Below are 25,037 nucleotides of genomic sequence, written 5' to 3'. Positions count from 1 at the left end.
CAGGGTGAGATCTAAAACCTGCAGGGACACCGGCCCTCGTGGACTGGGATTGGGGACCCCTGCCTTAGACTATGATGACCTGGATGACTGAGAACCTTCACAGAAGCTTGTATGAGTATTTAGGAAGATGCCAATCTACTGAGAGTTTCCTAAACAACCATCTACAAGGTTGGCAGAGAATGGTCCAAAAACCTGAAGATTTCGATGTAACATACTTTGATGGGACTGTTGATGTGATTTGGCACTATGTAAATAAAATGGGTTAAAATGCCCATGGGATTTGCCACACTGTTTTCCCAACTTTTGATGAAAAGGTCAGAAATTGGTTAAAAGTAAATCAGAGCTGCAGTCATATAATTAATGATACAATAAACCCACAGTTATTCATATTTTATAATTTTTTTGATGAATCTTGATCTTGTTAATCTCTTCTTTCTTACAATATATATTGTATTTTTCTTTAGTTATGCGTATTTATGATAGTGTGTGCAGAGAGGCATCTCTGAAAACACAACACATCACACACGCTGTCTATAATACACGAAAACATTGGCTGAAGAGTCTTGATTTCTGCTGCGATATTAGAATGGTAAGGTCAGAATTTGGCATAAATATGAAAGCATGAACCACACACTTTGGGCACACTGGGCATTGTTTAAACGCCACAGCCTACTTGGGTACCATTGCTGACCAGGTCCATCCCTCCATCTGTCAGTAAATAATGCACCATGTCACAAAGCTCAAATCAATCTATCCAGTAAAGCACCTTTGATATTTAGTATAATGGGAAAATTGTATCACACATGATCCTGAAGAAAAATGTCTTTTGGAAGCCAAGTGTTTTCCTGTTCTTGCAGGATATAGGATTTGAAGAGCTCTACTCCTACAAAATCAATCAGTGAAAGATGATGATGACGAAAACGCAACTTGGCATTGTATTGCTGAAATATATACTTCATGGATTCTTCCTTGTGCAAATGAGAGATCAGCACACAGACCAGATCAGAAGCTTTATTGGTCTCAACAAATACTGACAAACAGCAAGGAGAAGTTAGACAAAGGCCCTAATATCAGCCCACTGTTGGAAACATGAAGATACCCGCCTGGACCTGTTACAGTGAAAACCTGAGGAAAGCTGTTGTGTAAACTAGAATTTGCAAACTCAAAGTGTGCAATAGACCACTGCAGGCCAGGATATGCTGATCCGAGTTAAGGTCTACAGCTCAGCTCCTGCCCCTGCTGCGCCATCACAGAGGAGAAGAGGTCAGAGAGAAGCAAGATGAACTGAAGTACAAATCTATAGATCTATGGTTACTCTAAAATAAAACTCTATACAAACACAGTAGATAACAAAACAGACTGTAACACGAGAGAATAAAATTATAAATATAGACTTTGCAATTATTCCAAAGTTAAAAAATTTCTTCTGAAAATTCAGAGTTATTGAACAGTTATTTTATTGATTGTTTAAGAGACGCAGCCAATTACACATTTCCACAACCTGACAGATCCCAGCAGAGGTGGCAGGATGATGTTAAAAGTTAACAAGATTAGTAATGTAATGAGGAGAGAGCACATTGTACTGTGATCATGGTAGAAATCTGGTGATTGATGAGGCCTGAATGAAAAACGTAAACACTGACATGACAGAAGACAATGGTTTTGTTCATCTCAGCATGGCCTTGCATCTCATCAAGACACTGCTAAGTCAAGATGAAGTCTCTGATGAAGTTCATCCCAAAATCAAATGGACATGGACCTTTGGTCTGTAAGGCTGTTTGTGCACGCAGATGCAACTTACCCAGTTTTGGAGATCTACACAAACATCTCCATGTTTTATAAGTTTATGAAATTTTGGGATTTTAAGCTGTAATGATGTATTTTGTGCAGTACTATTTTAGAATGTTCATTTTTCTTTTTTTTGAAATTCTAATGCCATTCCATAATTAGGAGAGTTTTCTCATAAAACTGTAATGATTTTTGAGATTTTCAAGGAATTACAGTTTTTGATTTATACACATTCAACACAATGATGAGACTCATGTAAAACATTCTTAATTATGGAAACCTTTTCAGTAAACTTGACTTTTGTCACTGTGAGACCGAAATGCAGTTGTGAATATTTTCAAATAAATGTCTGAATTTTTCTTTTCTTCATGCGAGGAATCATTTCTGTCATGTTTTTAACTCTCTCTTTCGTGGAACCACTGATTTTCTAAAATCAATGCAACATCTTTTGTTCACAGACAATAAAAATCTGTTGATAATTTAAGTTTACATTAGAGGACAAATAAAAGGACTTGACTCTGGGTAGTGCAGTCTGTTTTAATGTTCTGAAGGGGCCTTTTTAATTTGACATTTGTGTTTTGATTTTTTTTCCCTGATATCTTAACATTACAAGTAAATATGATCAAATAAAGAAACTTGGATCAGATAACAGAGAATCTACTTCCCAGGACTGATTTACAGATAAAATAACAAACCGATAAATCTATCTCAAGATGTTTTGATGCAGATTTTTTTTTGAACATCTCAGACAATCAACTGAGCATAGCCATGTTTCCTGGCAGAACTGCCACTGCTGATCATACAAGTTGTAAGTCCCATTTAAAGCTTTGCCTCCAGTTTTTAGTTCACCTGAATAAAGCTGTGCCCCATCCAAAGGGCAGGTTCCCTAAATGACGCTTAGTTGTTTTCACATAAAGTGATAATGATGACAGATGAATGTCGAAATGACGTCACACGACCTGCCAACAGAAAGGTCACTGTAACGTCAGAACCTCATGCAAATTCAGGTGACAACAGGATGGAAAACATGGCTCGTCCGGATCAGAGAATAAGGGGTAGATGCCATGGTAATGGGGTCTATCAGGTTTGGATTTGGTCAGTTACGAGCTGCAAATGTCAAGTATTGGTATGCTCAACATGTGATTGGCTCCTATCCTTAGCATGTGATCGGCTTCTGTCCTCAGCGTGTTTGAACATCAGGATGGAATTGTAGATCTTGAGGGCAGGACCGAGTTTGATTGACATAATCCGGATGATGTCCCGCTGGGTGAGCAGGAGGAAGGCCCGTCCATCAATTTGCTAGAACAGAAGCAGGAACAGATGAGATCATTGCCACTGTCACGTCATCAACTCTACACCACCAGATCATCTCGTCTGGTCATCTTACCTCGTCTCTGAACTGTTTTGCTTGTTCCTCACAGCCGGGGAGAGACTCTATGAAATCTGACACCTTAGAGGGAAAGAGAAAAAAAAATCAATTTGTCATACAGACAATCAGTAAAATGTGCTCAACGCAATGTACGTTAATACAAATAAATTGAATGAGAACTCTTATTTACTATCACCACATCAATTACTGAACTGCATAGCTGCAGCATCTCTCCATGTCTTTTGCTCTCTGACCTGTTGGACGCTCCAGTGTTGGACAGTCTCAGCGTGGACTCCTGCAACACCTGGCAACAATTTGCGGTGTTGCTCCCAGCATAGTGACAGGTCGCGGCTGGGCTGTGCTGACATGGCTGAGAGGAAGACAGACTGGTGGAGGGCGGCCTGCAGACTGGATTCTAGAGGTCAGAAACATCAGTCAATGACAACCACATGGCAAAACCTCAACAACAAAAATGACAACACCTTAGTACCAAACAGCAGTGGCTTCATAAACAAACACAACTGATAACAATGAGAACAATTTTAAACTCCCCAAATATAGACATTTCTATTCAGTGGTGAATGCAACCAACAGGGTAGTGAACAGCAACATTGATTTACAATATGAAATGTTAATGTGGTGTGACGTCATGCAAAAACCCTGTTTTTCACAGTAAGACATTGAGAGACCAGCAGAAACCCTGCAGAGACCTACCACATACTAAATATGAACTTATTTAATATGTGGAGAGTCAGCAGGTCTCACCACGAAACACTAAGATGGGCATCACGTGATCCTGATCAATCAGCCGATTGGTAATTGGAAAAACTTGGATGTCCTTTACAGGGTTAAGCACACAGAGAACAACTAAAACTGCACCTACCATGGTGAAATGTTTCCATAGAAACAGCCACCTTATCTGCCTGCTGTTTCCATGGAAACAGTGAAGAGAGCAATGTTTTTTCCAGAGTGTGGATGAGTTTATATGTCAGTGACCGTTTCAACCATCACAAAAAGTCGAAAGCAGTGTTGTAGTTTCACCTTTTTTATGTCACAAAAATAGCTGGGACACATCCTGTGATGCTGCAGCTGCAGAAATGTCACACCTCACTTTTATTTCTGAAACATATGTATGTGCTTTCTGTCTTATATGTAAACTCCCATTCAAAAAGAGGTGCAGATGCATCGGAAGCTGTGTGCTAACTGCCCATGACCTGAAGAAGCTCAACACATAAAAATCACGTATTATCAATGACAGATTACATTTTATACAGGCTTAGGCTGATTTTAATTTCAAACTAGTTTCAGGCTCATTTTATTGATAACAATAATGATAATAATAATAATAATAATAATAATAATAACATGAGGCTAATTTTAGGGGTAGACCAACTGTGGGTGTAGGGAGAAATGGACAGGTTGCACTGCAGAACATGTTAGAGTACTGCTACACTTTAAACTGCTTATGTCTGTAGTATGTTTCTGCATACAGCATTTCAAACATGAATATCTGTGTTTGTATTCAGTAGTATCGCTGCTGTTGTCTCTCTGAAACCTGACGTCAGCGGTTTGGGGAATTCTGCAGTATAATGCAGAACAGTAAACAGTGAAGGAGCAGCTCTCCACTTTAAACAACCCACCACCACCCTCCCCTCTCTCCCAACTTAGTACCTGGGCTGAGGGCTCTGAGATGAGGCTCCTCCTCTTCCTGTTTCACACGAAGGAACGTGGTTGGCTGGGGCATTCGGGTAGTTCTAGCCATAAAGTAGAATAAAAGACAACTGTTATGGGTGGAAAAAAACAAAGAAAATAAAACAGCATTCTACTGTGAGTCCACTGTATTTTCACTCTACTGTGAGTCTATATTGAACTTCAACATTCAGAATCACTTGTGCATTTGAACAGGGTTTACTCATTGTGGGACCTCACCCTGTTCTCAAGACAGAACTCATTAAGTCAATCATTTAGTATCACGGTATGAATGTCCCCTAAAGTGATGGAAACCTTCAATTCAAGTCCATCTTATTTATACAGCGCCAAATCACAACAAGAGTCACCTCAAGGCGTTTTATATTCTAAGATAGACCCTACAGTAATACATACAGAGAAAACCCCAACAATCATATGACCCTCTATGGGCAAGCACTTTGGCGACAGCGGGAAGGAAAAACTCCCTTTTAACAGGAAGAAACCTCCAGCAGAACCAGGCTCAGGGAGGGGGGGCCGCCATCTGCTGCGACCGGTTGGGGTGAGGGGAGGATGGCAGGACAAAAGACATGCTGTGGAAGCTTGAAACTTGAAGAAGAACAAGTATGATTCAATGCAGAGAGGTCTATTAACACATAGTAAGTGAGAAAGGTGACTGAAGAAGAAACACTCAATGGATCATGGGAATCCACCAGCACCCTACACCTACTGCAACATAACTAAGGGAGGATTCAGGGTCACCTGATCCAGCCCTAACTATATGCTTTAGCAAAAAGGAAAGTTTTAAGCCTAATCTTAAAAGTAGAGATAGTGTCTGTCTCTTGAATCCAAACTGGAAGCTGGTTCCATAGAAGAGGGGGCTGAAAACTGAAGGCTCTCCCTTTCCCTACTATATGGAAAAGACCACAGCAAGTAACCCTGCCGTCCAAAGCTAAGCGCTCTAATGGGGTGATATGGTACTATAAGGCAGTGGTTCCCAAATTTTTTTTGCTGGGCCCCCCTTGTTTTACAAGAAAAATGTTCGCGCCCCCCCTCGCGCGCGCGCACGCACGAACACATCCTCCAACCACACACACCCATATTTTGCTCCATTGCGGTTTATTTCACACCTCAAACATTTAGTAAACAATTAAGCAAATACAAGTTATCTGCAATAAATTACAGGTAGTAAGAAAATAAACTACTAACTCTTTTACGCTACGTCCACACCTACACGGGTATTTTTGAAAACGGAGATTTTTTAAAACTCCTTTTTTGCGTTTATGTGTGGACGAGGAATACAGAGTTGGTCACGCAACGTCAAAAGTATGTGCCTTTTTTCACGTCACGCTGTGCACCACGTTATTGTTTACATGAGATGAATTGCAGAATAGCAGATAGAGACGAAATACTGTTAATCTGACTGTCTGCAGGTTTTACATGCTTACATATACACACGCGGTTACTGTCCCTCCATTTAGAAAGGCAGAGGTGTCACGGTGTAATTATTTTACATGTAGTTGTTTTTTTCCCTGTGTAATAATGTTCAACATTGCTATCAATACATTTTTCAATCCCTCTGCAAAATGGGTTCAAAAACATAAATAGCTGTGGGATACTGTTTGTCCGTGATTTGAACTGGGGGAACAAATTGTGGCAGGATCAGCCTGATATTATTGGTATCCCACTGTAACTTTACTGTATAAAGAGCTAACATCTCCAAAATGTCAGTAGTTAGTCATTACAACAAGTGTTTGTGAACTAAAAATCAAGAATGTGGGATACTGTTTGTCCGTGATTTGAACAGCCCAGCGCTGCTCCCGACACAGGGAAAACCAATTCTGCAGGGAGACCTACCTCGGCACTTGTGCAGGTGAAACCAAAGGGAGGATATGCTTCACCATATTTTCTAGTCTTTGGCTTAGAATCAAGTTGGTTTGGAAACATATTCAGCGATGCTTCATCTGCTGCTTTGCGTTTGTGTGGGCACCCTGTGCTAGCAGTGTCCAAGCGTTGTTTTTTTTTTCCCCTTTTCATGCCGCGCCCCCCCTGCAATGGCTCTGCGCCCCCCTAGGGGCGGGCCCCACACTTTGGGAACCACTGCTATAAGGTAATTATGATAAGATGGGGCCTGATTATTTAAGACTTTGTATGTGAGGAGCAGGATTTTGAAGTCAGTTCTGAATTTAACAGGGAACAAATGAAGGGAAGCCAATATAAGAGAAATATGCTCTCTCTTTCTAGTCCCTGGCAGTACTCTTGCTGCAGCATTTTGGATTAACTGAAGGCTTTTCAGGGAGTTTTAAGGACATCCTGATAATAACGAATAACAGTAGTCCAGCCTTACTGTTTGAATGTGGTCAAGTGTGTTTTTAGGTTATATAATCTATCTTATATAACATCTACTTAACTATCACCCACACACATTGCAAAATATGAACTTTATTCTGAAAAGGAGAAAGTTCCTGAAGAAATTTTATTATGCCAGTGTATCATCAGTAGCCAACAGGAGCTAAGGATTCCTTTCTGTAGGTTGGAAGAAGTATTGGCAGCATAATGTGGGTACAACCTAAATAAAGCCAGCTAAAAAGAGGTGACTCAGGCTTGAAATCTCAAAATTATTTTAAAAGGCCAAAGTATTTACAGCCATCCTGTTTACACAGCAATAACCATATATCCAGTCAATGAGGCAGCCATAGGGCAATAATTTGTAGAGAAAAAATATCATGAACTTTCATGAACCCTGATTATTAACTGTAATATTTCTGAGCTTTTATTTTGAAGGTCAAGTATTACTTGCTGAAATAATTATATGTATGCTGTAATTATATGTATGCTAAAATAATTTGAAAGCTGATTTTGTGTTTCAGTGTTAAAGAGGCAACTATAAAAGTGTTAGATGTTATTTTATTATATACTGACTTTTATTTTGAAAGGTCAAGACATTTAAACACTTCCTGTTTGTAAAGTAGTACTCACAAAAGAAGCAGTATGGCATCTTTAGAATGGTGGCAGTTATTGATGTGCAGAGGTAGCACCGCAGAGAAAACACCATGTGACAATTTATTTGCAATACCAGATGTAGATGTGATAAAAACACACAGCTTACGAAGCCACCTAATCCTAAATTTGCTGAGTGAATTCAGAGATGACCTGGAATTTCCAGGTAAAAGGAGTCATGGAATTCCAGCATAAACAAAGCTTCTTCAAACGTTTCCATTTTTGGTGTTTTTTACTGTAGCCTTTGTGGCCAAAATGTTACTGTTAAAGGGGTTGATGTGAAATACTTAAAGAAGGGACAAACCAGGGGGAAGAAAAGGTGGACAGGACCCTATCCTGAAAATAATCAGGTCTTGGTGGACATCAGGCATGGGATGTGTGAACAGCAGCACATTTTTCCTTTTGATGTTTGGAATTGATTTGACAGTTTGAAGGTGCCGTTTGGTTTCTGTTAATAAATTTTATAACGTTATGGCAAAAATTGTCATAATTTCAGGACCATGGACAGTGCACACCATTTTCAAAGTCAAAGTCAAAGTCAATTTTATTTATATAGCACATTTAAAATAACTGTTGACCAAAGTGCTGTATATTTCAAATTATCAAAAGAAATAAAAGCATAGGAAGACATGACAAAATTTAAAAAAGCATAAAATAGGAAGATTTGAGTAAGAAATAAGACAAATAAAAGCAGTAAAAACTCATTCTGATTTAAACGCAAAGGAATTAAAGTGGGTTTTCAGACGGGATTTAAAAGTGTCTAATGTTGGGGAGGTCCTGATGTGAAGGGGCAGTAGCAAAGGCTCGATCTCCGCTGTGCTTTAATCTGGAGCATTTGATCTGCAAACCTCATTGATCTTACAGGAGTGTACCAGTTCAAAAGATCAGAAAGGTATGAGGGTTATAACCTGTGCAATAACTTAAAAACAAATAATAAATCTTGAAATCAATTTGAAAACTAACTGGCAGCCAGTGTAAGGATCCTAGTACGGGGGATGTGTGGTCTCACTTGCGTGTGCCAGTTAGTAACCCTACTGCAGCCTTTTGGACCAGCTTTACCTGAGTAAAGACTATTACAAAAGTCGAATAGCTCTCTCAGAGTCTCTGGACCAGAGGAATGGCTTCATTTTGTAAGTAGCTGGAGATGAAAGAAACTGGTTTTGATTACAGAATTGATCTGTTAATCAACCGTTGAATTCACTCCTAGTTTCTTCACAAAAGGTTTTCTTTTTTTTTATAAATTTCTGAAGGGCCAAAGTCGTAGTGGTCACAGGGACCAAATGCAATGCAAAACCTCTGTTTTTTGTTCATTTAAATTAAGATAGTTTAAAGCCATCCATGCCTTATCATCTTCCAAACAATCTAATAAAACCTTCAGAGGACACAGATTTAGGTTTCAGTGACAGGTAAATCTGTGAGTCGTCTGCATAACAATGACATGAGATGCCTTTTTTTTTTTTTTTTAATTGAGCCCATAGGGAGCATATAAATCAAAAAAAGGACTGGGCCAAGAATGGACCCCTGGGGAACCCCACAAGAAAGTGAGGGGTGATGTATCCCCCAATTCACCATAAACTCATGAGCTGCACTACATTTTTTATTTGCGGCGCTACACAAATTCAGCTGCATGCATTATGACAAATAATAATATATAGATCACAAATATACACACACACACAACTCCCTCATGAAATCTCTCAAATTCACTTTTTTCACTAAACAAATCCAACAAACCTGTCACCGTAGGCCTACATTAATGTCCACATGTATAACCTTTATACATTTATATGCTCTTCTGATTACAATGTAACAAGCTGCACCTGTCCTTTTAGTAAATTACCTGCAATTAAACAGCATCTATTGGTTTGTGAAATAGCACTAGATTACATGGTTCTTGTGAGATTGGGCATGTCCAACTCAAATGAACTTTTGTAAATCACCCATAAAACTACTCACACCACAGCGCTATTTGGGGAATGTACTCGCATGCTATTTTGCCCCATTTAGGTAATCTGGCTCTTTGCGTCAATCATAAGACTGGGATTATACTTTCTATGTCTGCAACTCTGCTAGGGTCCACTCAAGTTAGAGTGACATAAATTTCATTATCACATAGTGAGCATCAGAGTCCGTGCAGATGTCTGTGTGCCTCCCTGACTTTGTTAGCGCACAGACTCATCTGCGGAAAATTTTAAAAGCCAGATAAAGAGACAGCTCGAAATAGGGGTTGAATAGTCTATTGCTATTCCATTAGCACAGTTAATGATGAGAATAAGAAATCTGACAAATAATATATACTGTGTCTCAGTGCTATTCATAGTTTTCAGTCACTTGACCAACTTGCTACCCTGGTGGGCAAAACATTATTCCATCATGATAGCCAATCGTGGACCATACTGCAGCACAGATGTGCGAGGAAAAACAAAGATGTGAAGAGAAACTGTGTCAAAACTATAATAACTATAATAAATCTGCTGAATAATAAACAGTGTGCCTCAATGCCATTGCACTGGCAAATTCAATAATTATAAACCTGACAAATAGTTGTGTGCATCAGTTATATTACACACACAATTATTGGCACACTCAGTAATAATAATAATATTAAATCTGACGAGCCTGGCCACACTCAGTTAGGTGACAGAGTACGACAGGCAGTAGGAGATATGTCTGAGTAATGTCCCTGATTATGGGCTAATTTTAGGGCCACTTCTCTTACAGACACTTAACAGGCAAACAGAATCTTGCCTCATCTTCTCACTCTCACCTGTCTGTCAGCCTTCTTCTCTTGCCAAGAGGAACCAGCAGCTCCTCGTCTCTGGGTTCTGCCTTCTGAAAGCTTGTGCTGTTTAACACACAGAGAAAAACAGATACCATGTAAACACCATTTGTTTTTCAGACTTATTTGCAGGAAAAAATAATGACCAGCTGTTATTCTGGAATAATAGAAATAACAGAGATCCTCTTACTGTAGACGTCATTTACCATTCTATTTTTATTTACATGCTTGGAGAAGCTCTGCTCTCAGATTTAACAGTGCAAGATCCACAATAAAAGCATTTTCTCCACCGGTCTACAGTTACCTGTCTGACTGGTTGCCATGCTGGCGCACGGTGACAGGTATGAGGGTAATGACTCGTTCTCCTCCCAGCCTATCAGGAAGCACCATCTCCTTACGCATGTTAATGTCAGAATATGGACAGCCGAAGGCACTAGGAGATAGAGTTAGACAAACATTTAACAAAAGAGAAACACAAACACCGGGAAATTACAACCAAGCAAACACGAATCACCAACAACAGAAACAACTCAGCAAATCAAGTCAGCAAACAGAAGCATTACAGAAATATGACTCCTATGTATTTAGTCATAGGCAGGTATGCAGCATTTTGAACAAGCTGGAGGCGTGACAGAACTGGCCAAGTCCAACACAAAAGTGTGTTACAGTAATCCAACTGAGAGGTGTATTACTGTCACAGTAGCTGCTGGGTCTAAAACCCAACATTTCAGTCTTCTTTTCATTCAAATGTAAAAAGTTCAAGGCTATCCGAGCTTTAATTTCCAGCAAGACATTCAGTAAGTGGTTTAATTGAGATCCTTCTCCTTAAAGGTATGCTTTCTAAAAATGGATCCCAAAGGAAGGAAATAAAGTGAGAAAGGGGTCTAAAATTGGCAAAATTTATCAATGAAAAAAGTACAGAAATGTATTGCACATATCTGTCGAGGCTTCCAAAGAGAAACACTGTGAGGCATCAGGAACAGAGTCAATGGTCTTATGTGGGTTATGACAGTCGGATGAAATAATTCTCGATAAAGTCTTTTAGCAGTGTTAAAGATGGCCATGGTCTTTTAACATTTGAAATGACACCTGGAACTTGTCCTTCTTTGACCTGTGTTCAGCTCTGCGACACTCCCGTCTGATTGCACGAGTTCTATCATTATCTATCAAATTTTGGGTCAGGGATCTGTGGGGTGGGTGAGAAAGGTACTTGTGATTTCTTTGTGTAACAGGTATCTGTGGTTTGTGAGACCGGTTTCTGTTAAAAGGGTAAATGTTCCTGTGATGGTGAGGTAGGTACCTGTAAGGGAAGTAACTGTAGTGTTTTCTATGAGACAGGTACCTGTGGTGTCCAGTGTATTTGGCTCCTTTGATGTGTCCGATTCCTCTACAGCCTGCAGTAGGACATACTCCCTGAGAGGGGGAGGGCAGGTGGGACAAACCTGTCTCACACACATGATAACAATGAGTGAATCTGTCCTGCTATAAATGTCCTTCTGAAATGTAACACTCTCTGACCTGTCTGTCTGACTAGTCTGTCTCTCTCTGACCTGTATGTCTGACCTGGGGGGGGTTCCAGTGGATGTCCAGTGCGCTGACACCAGCCAACAGGATGCAGGTCGCAGAGGTCGCTGTCACACCACAGATCGAACTGTGTCGACCACCCATCGTAATGAATCTGCAGACACACACCTCGTTAAATACTTCCTAGCATCACACGTGCACACTTGACTATTGAGGTATCTTATGTGATGTCATGCGCGTGAGAGTTGCTTGCTGTATTGGATGTGTGCTAGGGAAAAATGTGTACTCCCTGACTGGTTGCCAGTGGTTCTGGGAGCTTGCTGGCTACTTCTGGGTGAAATTGGGTACAAAGAAAGTGCTGCAGCAAAAACCTAATAGCGAAGTGTGGTAGCAAATTGCCAGTTTGCCTGCATCTTGATGCATAAACTTTTCTGGAAGGTTATCTGTAGTTTTTCATGCAAATACTAACTACTAGCCAAGCAATAGTAAAACTTGAAAAAATGCAATGCAAACTGGAAATAGAGAAGATAAAATCTGTGTTTTAACAGGGGGTTATATGACTGGTTTATAGGCCTGATTCACTTGAATTTACCAAGTGTTTTCACAGTGATTCAACCTCCAGCAACCACTCACAACAAGTCAAGAAATACTTATTTTTCTCCTCACTAACTCATGACTGGTTGTCAGACATTCATAGACTGGTCTCTGTGACTGGAGCCTTATTCACTAGGTCCTATATTCTGACCATGATTGTCACATGTCCAAAAAGGTAGATGAGTTAACAATTATCATTACATTACACACACAGATACACATTACCTTCACCCTGTAGTCCTCTGTGTCTGTTACTGTGGCAACGCGTATCAGCATAGGGTTTCTCCTGTCAACTGCCTCAAGCTTATGGTTCACCTGGAAACCATGTGGCGCTCTCTGTTGGACAAAAGTACAGGGAAAGCTCTAAGTTACCAGAAACAGCTTTCTGATTGGCTTCCTGATTGGCTTCATGTTTGCATGAGCCTCCCCAATCCTCACCAGAGTAAAGGCTGAAATAGGAGCAGCAGTAGAACTGGTCTCCTGAAGGTATTCCTCCCACACAAAGTTTTCAGGGTTGGGGTGACCTGAAAAATAAAGTACTACAGAGTTTTACAGAGGAATACTATATGGAAAATTATTCTGTGCTTAAATTACTGTAAAAGGTGTTTCGTCAATTAGCAGCTAGTTCATTTGTGCTGCCAGACTCTCGTGGAGTGCAGTCAGCTTCTTCGGACAGTAGGCATGAACCATGTCAGGGCCTGGTCATCTCCAACTCTTCATACTTTCTTTGGATGTCTGCCACTGTGATGGTTACTGAACCCTGCTGCTGTGGTCTGCTCTTAAATCCACTCGCCACTGAGCATTGGCCATTATGGGTTGTGTCCTTCTCCCATATGCTCATCCAGTATTGCTCAGTCTCCAACCTTGGTGATGCTGTTCTCCTATTGTTCCCCTGCCACTAAAAGTACACCTTGGATGGTTCTGCCTCCAATACTTGGCCAACCTCACTCCATGCTACCTTGATCTTGGCCTCTAGTCTCCTTCTCCACCCAGGGTACAGCTTCCTTGTGGCTGTTCAACTTGTAACCAAGCATCTCACTGATCACTGCTACCAGAGTGTAGATCAGCTGGTTGGTCTCAGTAATGGTCGTGATAGGTATTGTCCGTAGTGCTGCATTCACATCACCTAGTAGATCTTCAGAGGCTTCAGAGGGTACTTCACGTAATCTTGGTAACAAGAGGAGTAACGGAGTGTCCAGGTTTCAAGCTTCACCGTGATCCCATCTTTCAGATCAGTTCCTCCTGAACTCACCGCTTCCTTCCTCCATTACACTTGGGGCTTAGGGTACCGGAGATTAGTACCCAATCTTGGCTCCCCCTTCCCATAGCATTTGTGTTGTACCTCGTCAATCTCTAGCCGTGAGAGCTGTTCCTTCTTCCGAATTTTGGAACACTGAGCTACTAGTTCTTTCCCTGTCAGTCTGGATGCTGGGTATCAATGTGTGAGTGTGCGTGTGTTTGTTATTTGCCTGTCATTCTATGGTAATGTATGTATGTAAGCACAGAGTTTAGAAGGACTGCATACCCTGTGGCGCAGTAAGAGGTCGTCCCTGTTCTTCACACCAGCCCACTGGATGGATGTATGGACTGCTACTGTCACACCTGGTGGATCAGTACAACCATCAATCCATATACCCGGTTTAAAACACGTTAAATAATAAATATCAGGTGACATGAAACAGCTCCAACACTACAACCTAAAAATACTGAAAACAGAAAAAGTCTGTCGTCCTTCTGTCTCACCAGTAATCGTATGTGTCATCCCAGTTGTCAAAGTGAACAAGGAAGCGGTCATCGATGACATCAGCAACAGAGGCGACACAGACAAGTCCAGGATTCTTTCTGTCGACTGCCTCCAATTTCATCCCCACCCTGAACCCACATCCCTAAAAGACAGGCAGGGGATAGACAGATACGTGGTCAGACAGACAATAGTATCTTGACTGCAGTGCAACAGGCGAACAGAAAGGTTGGACAGACAGACTGTATACTGACTCCAGTGCAACAGGTGAACAGGGCTGGTGGTGCAGACTGAGAGTCTGTGGACTGAAGGTACTGCTGCCAGTCAAACTCTGTCTCATTGTGACCTGCAGACAAACAGACAGGTGTGGTAACCAATGACATGTAGTTACCTCTGAAGGGACTGGTCCACTTGTTTTTTACCTTTAGGTGGATGAAGCTTGTGGTTGTGCTCTTTACACCAGCCTGCCGGTCTAATATTGGGTGAATCTGCATTTACCCAGAAGTCATAACACTCTGAGTACCCATCAATATGAAGGCGTAGCCGACAGCCAATTACCTGATAGAGACAGGAGGGCAATGAAACTAGATCCAAACAGGAATGTGTATGTGAATGTGAGTGACAATTTTACCTCTGCAACGGTCACCACACAAAACATGGAGGGGTGCATTGGGTCAATGCCTTCCAACTTCATCCCAACTTTAAAACCAGTTTTTCTACTAGGAAAGGTCTGGGACTGAGAGTCAGGTAAAAGAGACAGAGACAGGTCAGAGAGAATCAGGCAGACATCAGACAGATGTTTTCTTTTTTTTACTTTTAAATATTTTAAAGATATTTATTAAAAACTAGACAATTTGCACAACAATTCAGACAGCATAAAAAACTTGCTAACCATTATTTAAACATAACAATTGTTGTTTAACATTTTGTTTTTGAGTTCCAGCAGTTACAGTAATGCAGATTGCAGTGCAAAATCACACTGTTTTCAGCAGGAAATGCATTTTCTAGTTATTATTTTTCCTACTTTTGGAACCTTAGCTATACCTGAAAGACTAATACCCAAATACTATTATTTATAATTTTCCCTTTTAGATTTGTGTGTTAAAGGGAAAAATGTTTATGTGAGTGCAGTGAGACTGTGGACCTTGGAACTGTTAAGTCTATAAAAAAGGCTAAAAGGGTGAGTGTGTTTTTGTAGCTAGAGGGTGGTGGGGCATTCGGTGGATCTTTGAGCCAAAAAGAAAAAAGGTTGTCACTTAAAGTATTGCCTGGGGATTGGCAACAAAGTGGTGCAGTGGTTAACAGTGTTGCCTCACAGCAAGAAGGTCTTGAGTTCACCTCCATCACCTGGGCTTTTCTATGTGGAATTTGCATGTTCTCCCCTATGTTTGCATCTGTTCCAGGGCTCTAGAGTGCGAACAATTTGGTCACACATACGACCTAATTTCTCAATGGTGCGACTAAAAAAAACATCAGTGTGACCAGAGGTTCGAGTAAAAAAAAATATGTGTGTCTCCGTGTGGTCAACAACAGACATACATTATGCCCATATTGTGGTCTAAGCCAATCAGAGATAGTCAAGGGCAGGACTTCTCTGATTGGCCGTGGTCCAGATATTCCTGTAGGCCTACGTATGTGCGTTTGTAAGTGCAGGCAGATAGAGAGAGGTGAGCAACCTAGGCCCAATAGAAGTGGATGTAGCTGTGGGTAATGAGAAAAGATGAAAAGAACAATTGATAACATTTTCGTTAAGTTAAAGCCTGATTCGTTCGAAATTCATAGCCAGTGCTCTGACACGGAGCCATCAACCTCTCAGGTTATGTCTAGCACTGGTCCGGAGACCGCATCAGATAACGAGCCACATACGATCAACTCCGAAGAGAGCCAGTTTCCCTGGCTGAGATACAGTAAAGCTGACAACATGATGCACTTCATTTACTGTGGTGAGTGTGGAAAGACCATGGCCGGCAATACTGCATTTGTGACTGGAGCTTATACGTTTCGAATTGAAATGCTGAAAAAGCACAGTGTATCCAGACAACACATTATACGCCGCAATAAATGCACTGCTCAAGTGTCTCCTCTCCCCACTGCTTTTCAGCGGCAGGCAGCAGCAAACAGGTCGTCAGAGGAGACCAAGATAATGATTAAGTTTAACATTGCCTACGATATTCCGTTCCGTTCACTAAGTTCAAGTCTGAAATAATTCTTCACAAGAAAAATGGCTTGAAAATAAACCCCACGTACAGAAATGATGTGGTGTACGCCCAGTTTATAGATAAGATAAATATCAAGCTGTTCAGATGTTCAGATATTCGGAGGTTAGGTTTGAAGATTTTGAGACACTTTGAGGTACTTTTAATTTAGATTTTTGTTTTATTTAATATATTTTGAGATGTTTTAAGTTTAAATTTCAGCTCAGTGAAGCACTTTAAGTACAAGCACTTTTTCAGTAACTTATCTCTGTTGTAGAACTGTGCTCCAAATAAAGAACTTTGTGTTGACAAGATTGTTAGTAAATCATTTACAAATCAATATCGTCTGTATGGACAGCAATGTTCCAAAAAAAAGTGAACATGTAAAACCACGGTGTTAAGTAATGCAGTTGAAAAATTTGGGAGCAACTAAAAAAAAAAAGTTAGGCGCACCAGTGCAACCGTGGCAAAAAGTTAGTCTAGAGCCCTTTGTTCTCCCCAGCTTCCTCCCACAGCCTCTCTCTCTGTGTTAGCCCTGCGACAGACCTGCGATCCGTCCAGGGTGTACCCTGCCTCTTGCCCTATGTTAGCTGGGATAGGTTCCAGCCCCTCTCTGATGAGAATAAGAAGAAGAAAAAGGATGGATGGATTTTCTGGTGATTGTTTTTTATTTTGAATTTTCAGTTGCGTTCAGGTATTCTAGCAATTATCAGATGGTCTCTCATGCTGTGTAATAGGAATTACAACACTGTTTATTTAATTAGCAAGTTTTTTTATTGACAGTTTCAGTTTGTTCAGTTAAAGGTTCAACAGTTGACTAGTTATACTTGGATTTTCTACGATTTGAATTTGAATCTGTGGAAATTCGAGATTATTGCAGAATTCTTTGCATTTTTCATGTATTAGTATTAATAAATCCAGTTTTCTGTCGATGCTTGTTGAGAGACTGACTTCTATTTCAGCATTCTGTAGGTTCTTGGTGTAAGTTTACAGATCCAGCTTCAATTGTTTTAGTTGTTTTGGCTCTGTAATGTTATTTTATTTGTTTTAGTAGTGGCCAATAAAATCCTCTCGGTCTGTTAAATTCACCACTGTGCTATTTAATTCGTCAGTGTTCTCTAATTGTTTTTACATGTAATATTGCCTGAGTTAATGGAATGAAGTTCAGTTCATTCAAAAGTGACAAGCTAACTGACGCTGTTGTTGCTACTGTCCCAAAAACAGCACATTCTCCCTCTTTCTCCCTCCTCTTTTCTCTGGCTTCCTCTCACAGTCTAAAGACATGTACATTAGCTTTATTAGTCATTCTAAATTGGCAACGGACAGGAGGCAGAGAGTGAGGTAGATAGTTACCTGGGTAAAGACTGTGAGCGGAGCAGCTTCAGCCTTCTGCTCAGTTAGGTACTGCTGCCAGGACCAGGACCGCCTCTTCACATTCACTGAGGATCACAGATAAACACATCACTGCTCCAATTACTCTGTTTCATTTCTGCTTCAGTGACAACTGTGACATTCCTGCTGAAGTTGTTCAAGGCCAAAAGCAGGCAACCTCTCCTAGTTTCTGAAATTTAAATATTTCATGGCACTATGTGGACTTTATTCATATTTTGATTGAGTGACTGAGCTGTGTATTGTACTACTACTTCTACATTGTACAATTTTTTCTTTTTGCAACAGCTGTATTTTTACATATTTGGCTCATTTATTTATTTGTAATTTTCTTTCTTATGTATCAAACTCCCTCTTTCATTCACAGACCTCATTCACGTATCTATTCATTATTTTTATTATTATTATCATTATTATTGTTCTATTCTGTGCATTTTGATTGGTCTTTTTTTTTGCAAAGATGAGTATGAATCACAAAAATAAATGTAGCTATAAATATATATATATGTAGCTACATATAAACAGTGGTGTGAAAAAGTGATTGCCACCTAAACCTAATAACTGGTTGGGCGACCCTTAGCAGCAACAGCTGCAATCTAGCATTTGCGATAACTGGCAATGAGTCTTTTACAGCACTGTGGAGGAATTTCATCTTTTCAGCCCCACTGGAGGGTTTTCAAGTATAAACCACCTTTTTAAGGTCCTGCCACAGCATCTCAATCGGATTCGGGTCAGGGCCTGACTTTGGGTCAGGATAGGCCACTCGTTTTGTTTTTCTTAAGCTACTCAGAGGTGGACTTGCTGGTATGTTTTGGTTAACTTGTGCTGCAGTACACAAGTGCATCTAACCTGCAGGTCATGAACAGATGTCCCAACATTCTCCTTTATGTTGTTTTGATAGACAGCCGAAATCACTGTTTCATCTACCACAGCAAGTCTTTCAGGTCCTGAGGCCGCAATCACTTTTTCACACAGGGCCCTGTAAGTTTGGAATTTTTTCCCCTTGAAAATGAACACTTTCATTAAAGAAATTGCATTTTGTGTTTACTTGTGTTATTTTTGTCTAAAAGTAAATCTGTTTGATGATCTGAAACATTTAAGTGTGACAAACATACAAAAAATAGGAAATCCGGAAGGAGGCAAACACTTTTTCATATCACCATGTATATTTATATATATGTATATAGAGATATAACACCTACATTTAGAAACTGCATTTTATGTTTCCTTGTGTTATTTTTGTCTAATATTTAAATCTATTTGATGAGCATTTAAGTGTGACAAACACTTTTTCACACCACTGCGTACGCGTGTCTGTATGTGTATAGATATATATATATATATACACACACACACAGACACACACACAACCAATACAAGGTTGTGTGGCTCTGTAAACATGACAATGTTCAACATCCTATATATGGCAATGAGGTATTTTCTTTAAGGGCAACACACACTGACAGTGACTGTTTTAATGTTTAATGTTAAGTTGAATGCTTTCTCAATAGCTCAATAACATATTAATGAAAATGCCAAGATTTTCATTAATATGTTAATTAGTGCAAAAGTCAAACGTTATGATAAAGATAAACTGTAATCCATTTTTATAAGAACTGTTAATTACTTATTAATTAAAAGCTAAACTTTTAACAGTGTAGGAAGCTATGGCACCCTGCATATGCTCATCAATATAGTTTTTGTTTACTACTAGCAAAACGCCACCGTTTGAGCAGTTTTTGTCAGGCCTACATCTATACAAATACATGGATACAAATACTAGTGAATATTAATTTAAATATAAGCGACATACATTAAATGTACATATAGACATATATAAATACATAAGCTACAGGTATTTTAGTAAGATGATGAATATATGATATACCACAATCGTATACCAAGCTGTTATATATCACAAATGCCTACACAAATCTAAATATGCAAAACAGTTTACAGACATTCACAAATTGTTACACCTTGCAGACCGAAAGGGATCAGGGTCCTAGCAGGTGAACTGTCAGTTGAAACAGTAGGAAAAGATTATGCACAACAAAACAAATAAAAAAGAAGTGAACAGAAACAACAGCCAATGTCTGGGACAGAATTGTAAAAAACCCTGAAAGAAATGTTCTCATCTGGTTGGGAGAAAGTAGGTCTGATGATGATTAAGTTTCAGGATAAGAAGTGATCTTGCTACACAGCAAAGAGAGTGAAAGCTTTTCTTTAGATAAGACATACATCAGTGACATCAACTGGAAAGTGGAAAAAAGATCCATGAAAAGGCTCCAAAGCTGATCTGCTAACAACTAGTTAATAAAGTTGGAACCATCTTGATGAACAATATTAATAATAATATTCTACACGATCTGAAAATGTGACATTCAAGAAAGTAATCTAACTTGTTTGCGTTATGTTTCATGAACCCAGAATGTTCAACTATTAACATCTGTGCTTTGTTTATCTACTGTACAGTAAAAAAAAGTTGAATTGGGATCCTTAAAGTGTTGTGAGTCCACAGGTTTTGCAGGAGTTGTAAAATAAACCTTTTTCTCTTTAGCATCTGAGTAAAATGCAGTCCTAACTCTAACAACGGTGGATTTTACAGAAAGAGTTTACCCAGGTGAATCAGGAGCTGAGTGTGTTACCTTGAGCGCTGCTGATTTTGCTCTTCATCTCTTGTCTTCTTCTTTGGTTCCTTTCTGCTCAAACAGAAAACAAACACAGAAGTAAAGTTCAAACTGATGTTGTTTCTCTTAAGTTCTAGCAGTTTATTATCTGAACCAGTCAGGTAATCAACGAAAAACTCATTCAGTACATACTTAATAATCCAAGTGGGTGCAGCAAAAATCACACCAAGAACACAACACATAATCCTCAATGAGATGAAAAGGAGTGACAGCAACACATCTGCAAAAATTACTATTAGTTAATGAACTATTAAGGTAAGGACACCATGAAGGATACAACTGCTCTCCAAAATAAACAATAAAATATGATGTCTCCAGTTTGTGAAGACCACCTAAATGTTCCACAGTACCACTTTACTCTGTTACCCAGGGTTTTCTGCTTCAGGCTCTGTGCACAGTCACATAAAAAGGGGCATGTCATAAGTCATAAATCACTTCTATTCTAATCAGAGACGTTATCAGACGATGATAAAATTGTTATTAAAAATCTTTAAAGAATATAAAAATCTCACTGAAAAATGTGATGCAAGTGCAAAAAGGACGAGATTAAAGCTGCAGAAAACATTATTGAAACAGTGTGAGTAGGGAGAAAACAGCAGTCAAAATCTGAAGAACAACTTTTGAATGTTGCCTAAAATACTATTCCTGAAGACTTACTAAAGAAATCTGCCTAACAGAGTTCAAGCTGTGTTGAAGAATAAAGGTGAAAAGCTCATAGAAAAGTACAAACTCTGTGTTTGCCTTATATACTGTATTTCCATTTATGTTTTCACATTTAAATAAATTGCTGCACCTTTTTCCCCATTTTCCCAGCAAACTATAAAGTAAATAGGTGTGGTTCATGACTTTTGCACAGTACTGTATGAAGTAAAACAAAAGAAACCTTACATCCAAAAAACTAAAATCATTAATATTTATAAACTTTAATCCACTTGCATTGTCAAGTGGATTAACTTTTTCATAGTCACGTTAGACTTTCAGTTTCAGGAAATAAAAAGTGAAAGATTTAAGATTAGAATAGTCTTTTAAAAGAGCACAGAGACAAACATATGATCTAAACTCCAAACTCTAGTCACAACAGCTATAACATCAACTACAAAAACCTCAACATCAACACCAGCATTTTGACTCTGAATCAATTAGATCACCAATGAGCAAACTGTTAATGATTTTTGACAAAAACATTGTGACTACACTTGTCATCATTTTCATCATGGCAGGAAGCAACGCCATTAAAACACACAGGAAGTCAACACACATTCACCTTCAGAATAAAATCCTACATGTATTTGGGGGCAACTGCATCACCTCTGAGAAAATGAAACCCATCAGATTCTCAAAAACATTTGTGGCTGTCAGAAATATAAATGTAACAGATAAGATATTGAAGATATTAATTATCTTATATAATAATTATAAGATATTAATTATTTTTCATCTCAGGGGGTATTTTCATGTATAAATCAGTTTGCAATGGTTAAAGTATTGAAACACTGAGTGAGTAAATATAACTGAGTGAGCATACTCAGTTATATTTATTCTGATTATACAGAGTAAAACAATCTCTCTGTAGCTGCTGTACTTATTAATAATACACGATTACATGATTAAATTGTTATATGTGACTCAATCACCTTAAAATACATTCTGTTTAAAATATACAAAGTAAAGTTAAAGTTTTGAAAGCACTTCAGTTGTACTTGTCCTGTTCTATAAATCTACACAGATCTCGTTAGGTTTACTGATAATTATTGTTTGGATCTCAAAATGTAGCTCAAAAACCATCAGGAGTTTATTTTGATAGAATATTTTTGTTTTAAATTCTGCTTTTTTTTTCTTTTCTTTTTTTTAGAAAAGCATAATTTATAAATAGAGTCTAATTACGTCCCCCTGTCGGGTTTTTCAAACTCTCTATTGCGGTTTCTGGACTTTTATTGCAAAAAAAAACGTCTGGAAAGAATTAGTTCTGCAGCAGGAGCTCTTATTGTGAAGGCGCGAGCGGAAGCGCGCCAAATGAGTGTGTCCCGACAGCTTCTTTCAGGAAACAAACAGCGGAATGAGGCGGCGGTCCGCGTCTCTCCCCGTCGCCCTGAGCGCCCCTGTGAACGGCAGCAACAGCGACAAATAGGCAGCTAAAGTAGCTACAGGGCCAGACAGAGAGGGACGAGGCGAACCGACCCAAGTACCGGAGCGCAGTATGAGACTTACCAACCGCGATGAGCCGTCTCAATCTGCTGACACACGAAACAACACGGAAACGCCGAGAAACGGAGTCTCTGCGCATGCTCGTGTAGGAGTGAGAGAGCGAGCGAAAGAGAGAAAGGTCAATATTCAGTAACTGATCCCGATTGTGGCAAAAACACTCCCACCCATTGTACTGCTCAGTAGTCAGAGGACCTATTACATATATTTAAAGAAATAAAAAACTTTGATGTAATTTGCAGCGCTTTATTATTTGGAGTCCTTACTTTCCTTTCCTTACTTAGTTCTTTACTTTTAGTAAAAATAATAAATACATTGTTAAAAAGCCTACTAATTCCCCAGTGGGAAAATACTCCAGTACAGGCAAAAGCCCTGCATTCAGCAAATGTACATTGCATTCAAAACTGTTTTGTTTTTTTTTTCAAAAGATGATCCAGATTATCCTAAAGGAAAGGCCCTACACACCTAATAGTGTTCAAATGAACCAAGCAGATTTTTTTTTTTAATTTATGTCGCAATGGAGTTCTGAAAAGGGTTGAGTAAAAGATTATTTATTAGACGCAAACTAACAAAACACAAACAGTGAAAGAGCTTGGTGCTAGGTAGAATGGAACAGAGCTGAGCAAGTCACATGGGTCAGCTTTTTATATCTTGAAAGGCCAGGTGAACTAGGTGAGCTGATGACCAACCTTTATCAGCCAGTGGTCAGAACAAGTAGGCCAGGAACATAACTAAGAGGATGGAAGGAATTTTGGCTTTGTTTTTTCTCACTATAGCATTATTAAGAGAATAAAGACTGGAAGTTAAGTAGTGAAGTCAAACTGATTAGCAAGCAGCAGTATAATTTCATGTACGTAAGAGGTGTAGTGCTATTAATTTATGCTTAAACACTGGAACACACTGATCACACAAGTGATGCAATGTATCCACAGTGACAGTTTGAGTACATTAGGATTACATGGGAGTCCAAGCCCATTACTGTGGTTACTGTGCCCCATCAGCTGAATTCTACTGATACACTTCTACAGCTTAAATTAAGTCCAGACTTATAGTTTAAAGTTCCAAACCTCCTCTGACATTAACATCAGCACTGGTTTAGTTTTCCATGGCTGACAAACTGGCCCAATACTTTTGTCTGCTTAGAGAACTACCAAGGGGTCTTTTTAACCCCTGTGGCATTTTAACCACTTGTATTGTCTGGGCTGGCATCACTGGAACAACTCTTAAATGGTTTTCATCATACTTATCTGATGGATATTTCACAATTCATATTAACTACTGTATCTTCTTATGTGTGCCACAAGTACATGGAGTCCTCCAGGTCTCAATCCTTGGACTAATTCTGTTTTAATTTTACATGTTACCACTGGGTCATCTACTTCACAGCTTCAAAGTTATCTCCTTCTATTGCTATGCTGATGATACACAGCTGTAACTTGTCTTTCTATTACAGCCTGTCTTACCACTGTGGTTGCTTCACTGCCGTTACGAATTGGATGTCTTCAAATTTCCTCCATCTCAATCCTTGTGTTCAGCCCTGACAGCTTCTCTAAAGAGGTCAGTCATTACATCAGCTGGCAATATCATATACTCTGCTAAGAACTGTGGTATTATTAGCACTTGAAATTTGAATCTCAAAACTCAACCCAAATCTAAGAAACGTTGCAAAAAGTCAAACCTTTATTATCTTCCAATAATTTGGAAGTTTACGTATGCACTTAAATTTTCTCCTACCTTGATTATTGTAAATCACTTCTCATGTGCATGTCTCTGTCCTTTTCAGCCCATATTCAGGTGGTCCAGAATGCAACAGCTAAGCTGTTTATAAAACCTAGCTGACTTTCACACATCAATCCTATTCTTGGTTCCCTATGTTGGCTTCCAGTGAATATCAGAATCCATTTTAAAAGTTTATTAATAGCAGATAAAGCTCAACCTGGCCTGGCTCCTGTGCAGCCTGTAGAACAGAGCTATTGAAACCTTTAACCAACTGTTGGCCTTTCTGATTATTTGATCAGGGTCTCTTAACTGTTCCAAGCTTTTATTTTAGATACAGAGGCAACCTGGCTTTTTGAGATTA

At 39.3% G+C, this 25,037-nt stretch overlaps 1 protein-coding gene across 2 annotated transcripts; it reads right to left on the bottom strand.

Annotated features, from left to right (window-relative positions):
• Nucleotides 1-997: 997 nt before the first annotated feature.
• Nucleotides 998-23,147, bottom strand: l3mbtl4 (L3MBTL histone methyl-lysine binding protein 4). Of its 2 annotated transcripts, XM_013264402.3 has the most exons (19): nucleotides 22,964-23,019; nucleotides 20,888-20,975; nucleotides 20,714-20,767; nucleotides 18,030-18,115; nucleotides 15,113-15,217; nucleotides 14,904-15,039; nucleotides 14,736-14,827; nucleotides 14,484-14,626; nucleotides 14,266-14,342; nucleotides 13,179-13,264; nucleotides 12,966-13,076; nucleotides 12,186-12,300; nucleotides 11,965-12,064; nucleotides 10,927-11,055; nucleotides 10,611-10,688; nucleotides 4,829-4,911; nucleotides 3,412-3,572; nucleotides 3,176-3,238; nucleotides 998-3,087 (listed from the first exon to the last, which is right to left on the bottom strand). In XM_013264402.3, exons 3-19 carry the CDS (start codon nucleotides 20,739-20,741, stop codon nucleotides 2,905-2,907), a joined length of 1,776 nt encoding a protein of 591 aa, XP_013119856.1. In that variant the 5' UTR covers nucleotides 20,742-20,767; nucleotides 20,888-20,975; nucleotides 22,964-23,019; the 3' UTR covers nucleotides 998-2,904. The 2 variants fall into 2 exon arrangements, with proteins under 2 accessions (XP_013119856.1, XP_005460512.1); XM_005460455.3 differs by lacking the exon at nucleotides 20,888-20,975 and having other exon boundaries at nucleotides 22,964-23,147.
• Between the last annotated feature and the right edge of the window lie 1,890 nt (nucleotides 23,148-25,037).

This window comes from Oreochromis niloticus, linkage group LG9 (genome assembly GCF_001858045.2).
Source record: "Oreochromis niloticus isolate F11D_XX linkage group LG9, O_niloticus_UMD_NMBU, whole genome shotgun sequence".
Taxonomy (NCBI): Eukaryota; Metazoa; Chordata; class Actinopteri; order Cichliformes; family Cichlidae; genus Oreochromis; species Oreochromis niloticus.
Note: the sequence above shows the minus strand (reverse complement) of the source record. Positions and strands in the feature narration are given on the sequence as shown.

Bases quoted from the DNA above. Each gene is read 5' to 3' on its own strand.
- l3mbtl4 (XM_005460455.3), bottom strand. From the start codon at position 23,039: ATGCGCAGAGACTCCGTTTCTCGGCGTTTCCGTGTTGTTTCGTGTGTC. The intron at 14,627-14,735 runs GTCAGTATACAG...CCTGTCTTTTAG, and splicing joins TGTTCACCTGTTGCACTGGA to GGATGTGGGTTCAGGGTGGG. The intron at 3,088-3,175 runs GTAAGATGACCA...CTTCTGTTCTAG, and splicing joins CAAAACAGTTCAGAGACGAG to CAAATTGATGGACGGGCCTT.